This window comes from Etheostoma spectabile, chromosome 15, assembly GCF_008692095.1.
Source record: "Etheostoma spectabile isolate EspeVRDwgs_2016 chromosome 15, UIUC_Espe_1.0, whole genome shotgun sequence".
Classification (NCBI taxonomy): Eukaryota; Metazoa; Chordata; class Actinopteri; order Perciformes; family Percidae; genus Etheostoma; species Etheostoma spectabile.
Window position 1 is genome coordinate 1,159,560 of NC_045747.1, and position 9,039 is coordinate 1,168,598.

General features: G+C 45.7%; 1 protein-coding gene across 1 annotated transcript in view; it reads left to right on the top strand.

Moving 5' to 3' along the window:
- The window catches only part of prr12b (proline rich 12b), a 40,221-nt gene that overhangs the window by 28,706 nt on the left and 2,476 nt on the right, over positions 1-9,039 (top strand). The window contains exons 12-15 of the mRNA XM_032537830.1: positions 5,072-5,295; positions 5,572-5,713; positions 5,847-6,069; positions 8,539-8,589. Of these exons, the coding sequence (XP_032393721.1) occupies positions 5,072-5,295; positions 5,572-5,713; positions 5,847-6,069; positions 8,539-8,589 (640 nt within the window). The remainder of the gene's footprint in view (positions 1-5,071; positions 5,296-5,571; positions 5,714-5,846; positions 6,070-8,538; positions 8,590-9,039) is intronic.

Here is a 9,039-nt window from a genome sequence, read left to right on the forward strand (position 1 = left end):
AAAAGGGAGAGAAACAGGAGATGAAGCAGAAGGAGAGTGACAGGAAAGAAATAGAGAACATGGAAAGGAAAAAAGAGGACAGAGAGCAAAAGGAGCGTAGAGAGAAGGAGAAAGAAAAGGAATGGGAGAGTGAAAGAAGGGAGGAGCAGAAAGAGAGGGAGAGAAGAGAAAATAAAGATAATTCTAAATCATTAGTCTTGGGACTGAAACGGGACCATCCGTGTGGGACATCATGTTAGCTTCCATTGTAATATCTATAAAAATCAGTTGCTCAACCCTATTTCTCTTTAACCTGTGAAAGTTCAGAATCTCTCCTTCAACAAGTCATCAACAAATTAAATTCTGTTTTTGCCATGTTCACATCCTAGATCTTGTTGCCCTGTTTTAAAGTCTATTATGATCCAAATTTTTGAAGCTCTGGCATAGAGTGGGGAGCTTCAGATGTTTTTCTCATCTGTTTCAAAGTCCTTTGATACGCTTTCATCCAGATTTCCGTAATGTGTATTTATTCCAGATTTCGGTGAGCGATACCAGGGCCTGTACAGAACATTTTCGTGCTTGCGCTCTGGTTCCAATGTCGCCTGTTGTTTCTTTATTTTGTTTTTCGCCGCCTACCTTGCGTAGTTGTGCTGCCCGTAATATATTTTAGCTGCACATTAGACCTCCATAAGGTTTACCAGGTCATTTGTAATTTTATTCTGGCCTTTCTCTTCTGCAAATACATGTATCAATCATTTTTGCATTTATTTAATTTTGTTATGGAACTCCAAGTCGGATGGGCCATAACAATACAACAATCTTACGGAGACATTCATTCGATTGATTCAAGCCTTCCAAAAAGGAAAGCGTAAAATAATCCCATCTGTCCCAAGTCTTTTTGCATTTGGTCCAATTAGCTTCCCAAACATTTGCTTTTATACTTCGGAACATCCGTGGTAATTTGATTCCACTATCAACCATAGTGGCCATTGAAATTCACGTGATTTGGATAGTTTCTGAGGCCCGGAGCCACTCAGCAATCAGGCCTACTGACTTTGATTCATTTACTTATATCCTGAGACCACCCCAAAGTCCTTCAAAACATTTAGAATATGGAATGAAGTTTTTGGGGTCTCTTATATACAGAATCATCATCCGCAGTACACTGAAAGTTTTGTGATCCGGATTTTATCCACTATGCTAGATTGATTGTCTGTTCTTATTAATTCTGCCAAGTTTTCTATACTGATAGCAAACAAGGATTGGTGAAATGCCTCAACCTTGACGATTCCCTTTTCAAGGGGCCAACGTTCTCTGACATATAACCATTAGCGCGTACTCTAGAGTTGGACGGAGTACAGCGGTCAACGTTCCTTTATATTACAACTTTATTTGTATAGCCGTTTCAAACAATCTGCCTTGACAGAGGAAGAAAATCACGTACACCTCATCTACCTACATGCAAAAAGAAAGTTAATAAAGGGAAGCTGGGAGTATTTGGTTGCATGTGGTGGGCCACTTCTCCATGTTTTAATCTCTATGTGATACGGCAATCGGCCCTCCCCCATCGTTATCGTCACGGGCAGCTGGGAGGCGAGAGCATTTACAGAGGAGATCATCTACATATGAAATAATTTGCCCCTTGTCTAAAAATAACGGCAAAGGTTCTCCACTGTTGGGAATTTTACCAATGCATGATGTTGTACCGGCACACACTTATCCTAATTTAGTGCTTTGTATGTCCTGCAACCGTGCTCCTTGACTCTTCTTCCATCCCGATGAGTCTCATTGTATGCTTGCTTGATGGGCTCGTCACTTTCTTCTGTGTGTCAGGGTGTTAGGGAAAGGAGCTGCAAAGATGAATAAGACCTGTGCATGACAGCTGGAACTATTTTCATGTTGTAGTAAATGAAGTTGCCTCAGCAACAGTGGAAATATAGCCTTCGTTTTGCATCCTGGTGTAGACTGTGAAGTGACACCTTCCATTTCGGAAATCAATTCCAACTGATATACATTCGAGTTAGTCACTAGTTAGTGTTTGAAGTAGCTCTCCTCTCCTTTTCCAGCTCTGGATTCCAGCCCTTTGGCTTTTACTTAACAGGCACTGAGAAGTGCTGACTCAGCTTAAGCATGTCCAGATGTGTTGACTCTGAATGCTCAGAACTAACAAAACCTGGACGCGCCCTCAGTTAGAGAAAAATGAAGCAGGGCAGTGTCCCTTCTGTCATGCAGCAAAAGCAACCAAGGAGCTGATAGGGCCAACATGGACAGTTGTCGTCACAGACATATAGTCTTCAACTTTGCCGTGTAAGAGCTTAAAGCCAAATGCATTAGAGACTCGTCGTCCGGAGTCACCAGATTGTATTAAAAAAAAAAAAAAAACATCTAACACTAATTTGTTCCACCACAATCTCCCTACCCCCCTCAACATTGCTTGGTATCTGACCTGATGCTGCATACGGACCATGGTTAGGAAAGACTAGACAGAGACTGATTTCTCAGCAAGATACTGTACTCCGCATCATAGAGATGGTCCTTACAGGAACATCACAGCCTGGTACTGGTACACCAAACAGGATGCACACGGCCATGGCAAATAGGGGTTGTTCAACATACAGTATTTGGTGGCCTACCCTGGCCTGAGAGATTTACACCAGGTAGGGTAAAAGGTACCCAACCTCATTACATACAGTAGGTGGTGCCCTACCCTGCCTATGGAGGATGAGGGGCAGAACATTTATCTTTTGTTGTGATCATATTTAGAAGAAAAAGTTGGTTTGCTGTCGCCCTTTTCCAACCAAAAAGTCAGAACCAAAATAGAGAGACGAGAGAGAGAGAGAGAGCGAGAGAGAGAGAGAGAGAGAGAGAGAGAGATTTTGGGCGATCCAGCGACCACACTGAACTACCAGCGGCAGACACTGTGAGCACAGTGAAACTCTGTTTTTTTCTTTTTTTTAAAATGCGTGGTGGGCACACTGAGCTGCAGACGTGTCCCCCTGTGACCACCATCAGGTCTGCGTTTCTCACGCCAGGCCACCACCAGGTTGAGTCCCCCCCCCCCCCTTCGACGACAAAGAAGGGCATTACAACTCAGACCAAGTGAATTTTAACATAGAGACAACAGCAGCCTTTAATTCTCTGCTCCCTTGTGAATTGACATTATATTAATTGATTTATGCACCCCGCATGAAACCTCAAGATAACTGCGTCTGTGAACATCTTTCTCTAACTTTAACCGGTGACGGACTAAAGAAGTGACGATCCTCTGGATCCTGAAGCCTGGGCTGCTGGTGCACAAGCTCTCCATTTCTAGTAAGTTGCTTCACACCCTCTACCGATGGGCAAAGCCTCAAGTTCATATCTAAATTCATACCTCGTGCCTCTTAAATTCCTGGTATAGGGTGCAAGACGTGTACCTTTCTCCTGACCTCAGGTGTGCCCAACTGATACAAAGGTAGCATTTTGCCCAGGTATTAATTAAACTAATGTAAATATGTCATATAATAATTATGGTGTATTTCCGTTCAGCAAAAACGCAGTCATTTTCCATTTTCAGGTCCATGTTCGGAAGAACGAGGTATAGTTTACTGACGCCATTTCCGTTTCTGCTGCAAAAGAGAGAGGAGAGAAGCTGTACCAATGCAGCTGTTGCCACGTACTACATTGTTCAGTGCCGACCCTTGCTGCCTAACCTGCTGTCTGTTTTCAGCTTGGTTACCTACAAGACAGCCTCGGGTCCAGGGCTCGGACTTATTGAATTGTTTATCGTGACAGTTTAGAGCTGAGGTTTAGTCCAAACCCTTCACTTGCTTCTTCGTACATGTACATTAAAGATAAAAGATGCTCTTAATGTATTGCTACAATGGATTTGGGGAATTGAGGAAATGTTGTCCAGTATTTGGAACCATCACAAATGTTGGCACACCCCATTTGTCACTCATTATGATGAGTTTCAAGGCATATGTCCAAAACGTACACATGTTTAACAGAAATTTCCATTTGAAAGAGATTTCAACATTGTGTATTATCATAAAGCAGTGGAGCTATATCACTTCATTAATATTTTAAGTGAGTTTTTTTTTTAACAGTCATATGAGTCCCCCCAGCCTTCCTATGGCCCCCCAGTGGCGCGAACTGGTGATAGGTGTAAACCCGAGCCCTGTGTATCCTGTTTTCCTGCATTTGAGGAAAATGAAAGCTCAGATGGGCCGATCTGAATCCGCCCCTAATGAGGTCATAAGGGCATGTTACCCTCCCCTTTCTCTGCTTTTGCCCCGTCCGAGACGTTGGGCCCCCCCCATGAAGGGAGACATCCTTGCTTTCAAACGGCAAAGTGTCAGTTGTCAAGGCCACACCCCCACCCACCGCTTGCCCCCCCCCCCCCCCTCTCTCTCCTCAAAAGCTACAAGACTCAGACAGTGCCCATACTAAGGAAATCTCATTGTGAGACTGTTCTAGGGGCCTGTCAAGTGCCCCATAGGTTCCCAGGGTTGGTGAAAGAGATGTTGCGACGTCTTCTTCATTCATTCATGCTGTGTGTCTTCTGGTGCATTACTCTGTTGCTAAGATGTCACTTTGCCACCTATGTAAAGGAACATTCCCTTCGGCTGCTGTTAAGGACAGATAAGTCGGGTAGAGGGAGTGTTACAGAGGAATCAGATATGCCCAGTGATGAAGATCATAAGCTTTCTTGATCTTTTTGTCTTTGAAGTCTGAGACAAGTCTTTCGACTTTCAGCCTTGCTTCATGGCGTCTTTTTGGACTCCTGAAGACAGGGCAAAAGCGCCAGGCCTTGAACAGGTACATCTGGAGTTGAGCAAGTTCCGCTCTCAAAGTAGGGCTCAGAACCCTTTCCCGTCTCTCCCCCCCTACCCAACTCCTCCACAGCAGGAAACAGCACCCCAGAGCCTTCACGAGGAGGGCAGGCGTTTGGCCGCCGCTGGCTCTCACAGCTGCCCCATTCCCTGCAGCCCCTGATTGATGACTGAAGGCAACCTTATACACTGCCCTCCTTCTCCTCAGATGAGGAGGACTCAGTCAGCAATAACCAGACCTGCCGAACTCATCTCTTCCGGCCATCTCCTCCCTCTAGACGCCCCACCTCGTTAGCGCTGTCAATGCTTCCGCCATGGGCCAAGGCCCCGCCCACCCCACAGAGCCGCCACTCATGCCCCCCCTCGCGCCTGCCCCATGCCGCCCCTATCCCCAGCCACGGGAGAACATCAATGAGAAGTGCGCTCACTACACACAGGATCACACAACAGGCAGGAAGGGCAACAGTTGGCTCCCCACTGTCGGAGGAGACAACACGAGGAGGTGGGCTCGCCAGGGGGAGACATCAGAGTAGATGGGTGGGGAGACTGCAGACAATAAAGATAGTGTGATCTCACATAATGTGCAGCTGGAGCCTTGGAAGACAGAGAGGAGAAAAGGATTTCGGACATGGCTATTTTGGAGGTTGAAGTAATTTATGTGTTTCTTCATCTTCTGGTTTCCTGTTTGTTTTGCCATCTTCCCCCTACACAACATTCATTATCAAAAAAGCTCACTTTTCTAATTCTTTCCCCCCTCCTGTTTCATATTCTCCATCAGCACCTGTGGCTGGCCCCTGCACCTCCGTCCCCATCGTGTCCATCTCCCCTCGCCCCCCACCTTCTCTCACCATCCCCCTTCACCCCCGCCCTGGCCTCCTCCGTACCTCACAACCGCCATCCAGAATGACGACCAAATCAAAGTTATCCCCCTCTGAGCAGAAGCATCCTCCTACAACCGGCTCCAAGCTGCAGTGACCCTCCCCACCCCCCTCCGCCTCCCTCCGCCCTCCGCGTCCCCAAGCCCAAACCCCTCTCCAGCTTCCTCTTGTCCAGTCCATTCCTCCTCCATCCACCACCCTCCGCCATCCTCCTCTGATCAGGATCAGGAGCCGAGCGCATGCTTCTCCTCATCCCCCGCCTCTTCCTCACCACTCTTCAATCATCCTCTCCCCCACCATCCCTCCAACCCCGAAGATGCCCAGCTCCCAGCGTCTCACCTCCCTCCACCTGCGAAGAGCATCTGATGCCCCATGCTGGGGAGAGCGAGGAGAGGACAGTGAGAGCGGGGCGAGGGATCTTCCGTGAACGGACCTATTTTGTGTGGTCGGACTGAGGACATCGACGCTAAGGTGAGTCCCCCCCACCTAACAAGGAATTACCAAGGTGAAGTATGCCTGTACACTAACCTGGTTTGTGTTATTTCCAATGGCCTTGCAGACAGGCCGGGAGCCCCGCCCATCTGGAGGGTCCAAAAGCCTTGCTCCAAAAGTTCAGTCCCGAGATTAAGATGTGAACAAGCGGCAGTTTTCTGTGCAACCAGTAATGTGAGTTACGCTTTTAGATATACCTTAGTGGTCCCCTAATCTGTATCTGAAAGTCTCTTTTATATAGACCTTATTGTCCCTAATACGTTATCTTAAGTCTCTTTATATAGACCTTATTGGTCCCTAATACTGTAGCGAAGTCTCGTTTAGATAGACCTTAGTGGTCCCTATACTGTACTGAGTCTCTTTTAATATAGACCTTAGTGTTCCCTCATCTGTTCTGAAGTCTCTTTTATATAGACCTTAGTGGTCCTAATACTGTACTGAATGTCCCTTTATATAGACCGTATTGGTCCCCTAATACTGTATCGAAGTCCCTCTTTATATAGACCTTATGATCCCTAATAACGTGGGATCTGAAGTCTCTTTATATAACCTATAGTGGTCCCTAATACTGTATCTGAAGTCTCTTTATACATCGCCCTTATGGTCGCCCTCATAGCTGTATCGAAAGTCCTCTTTTATAAGTAGACCTTAGTGTCCCTAATACTGTATCTGAATCTCTTTTATATAGACCTTAGTGGGTTCCTAACTGTATCTGAAGTCTCTTGTATCTATGACCTTAGTGGTTGGTCCTCCTACTGTATCTGAAAGTCTCTTTTAATATAACCTTAGTGGTCCCTAATACTGTATCTGAAGTCTCTTTTATATAACCTTAGTGGATCCCTAATACTGTATCTGACGTTCTCTTTTATATAGACTAGTGGTCCCTATACGTTATCTGAGTCCGCTTTTATATAGACTTATTGGTCCTCTAATACTGTAATCTGAAGTCTCTTTTATATTAGAACTTATTGTTCCCTATACTGTATCTGAGTCTCTTTATATAGACCTTAGTGGTCCCCCTAATCCTGTATCTGAAGTCTCTTTTATATAGACCCTTAAAATGGTCCCTAATACTGTGTCTGAAGTCGGTATTGGTGCCATATTAAAATTGCGGTTCTTCGTCTGTCCTCTTCCCTCAGTAATCTGGGTTATTTCGGTGAGCCCAAATATGCTACCAGCGTCCTGTAGGTCAAGTTCGTGGGATAACTCAAAAGATTAGTCAGAGTGTGGTTCTCGAAGCCGTGCAACAGGCGTCCTCGCTCTGAGGTATGCGAACGACCAATGCGGGACAATTTCCAGGAATTTTTTGTGTCTCTGTAATTATAGGATTGTGGTCTGACCTACTCTAACGTACGCATTCTGAGATAACTCCTGTTAGTGATTTGAATTCTGACTAATACCGGAAAAAGCACAGATCTTAACCAGTCTCTCTGAAACTGATTGATTGACAGAACGCCAGTCACTTCCCAAACAAGCTGCACAATCCAACCCCCCCTGCGGCTGGATCGGATCGACCAGGAGAGACAGAAAGAGAGAGAGCTGAGGAGCCAGAGAGAACAACGGCTATATTGACACAGGGAAAAGTAGAATAAGGAACATAAAACAAGTTGGAGGAGAGAGCTAGAGTATCACGAGGAGGACTAAAAGTGATAGAAACGAGATAAGCAGAAGAAGAGTGTACAGTAAGAAATAGAGACATGGCAGGAAAAAAAGAGGCAGTAGAGCAAAAGGATCGTAAGATAAGAGAAAGAAGGAATGGGACAGTGAAAGAAGTGAGGACAGAAAGAGAAGGGATAGAAAGAAAATGAGCAAGCAGACAGGGAAAAAAAAAAAAAAATAAGAATGTAATACATATAAGAGCTTAAGATAGGGATAGAAGGAATAGGGAGCAGAGAGAGATGGAGAAAAAGGCTAGTGAGAGGAATGATAGACAGGATAGTGAGCGAAAAGATAGGGAAGACATAGAGGAGCAAAAAGAGAGGAAGACGGTTATAGGGAGCAAAAAGAGGGAGAAACGGGATGGGAGCAAAAAGTAGAGGGAGAACTGGTAGGGAGCAAACAGAGAGGAAGACAGTAGAGGGACAAAAGAGAGGGAGCTACACAGAGAGGGACAAAAAGAGGGAGAGACGGGAGAGGGAGCAAAATAAAAGGCGGGACAGGAAGAGATCAAAGGCTGATGTAGAAAGAATAAAAGGGAGAGTACCGATAAGATAGAGAAAGAGGAAGGAGAAACATGCGAGGGAGGCGAAAGAGGAAGGGATAGAGGACAAGAAAAGAAGACAAAGAGAGCAGAATGGAAGTTTGCGAGGTTAATGTAGATAGGAGAGGAGAGAGAAGATACTGAGCAGCGGGACTTGCACCGAGCCTCCTCCAAGAAGATGACGCAGTGGCTGCCCTCCTCTTCCTCCTCGAGATCATACGCGAAGGTCATCTGTCTGTCTGTGTGTGTGTGTGAAGGATTTGTGGTGTGTTTTTCTGTGTGGGTGTGAGTATTTTTGAGTCTTGTGGTGTGTGATGTATTTGTGTTTGTGTGTGTGTGTGATCTGGGTGCATGTGTGGTGCATGCATGGGTTTTGTGTGTGTGGGTGTGGTGTGTGTTTGATACGAATAACTCCTAGGCCATGTGTGTGTGTGCCTGTGTGTGTGTGTGTGTTCATGTGTGTGTGTTGTGTGTTGTGTTTGCGTGTGTGCTTTGGTTCAATGTGTGTGCATGCATGTTTTTGTGTGTGTGTGGGTGTGTTTGTGTTGATATGAAATAACACCCTAGGCCAGTGTGTTGTGGGAGTGTGTGTGTGTGTGTGTGGATGTTTTTGTTGATATGAGATAACCCTCCCGGCCAGTTGTGTGTGTGTGTAGTGTGTGTGTGTGTGTGTGTG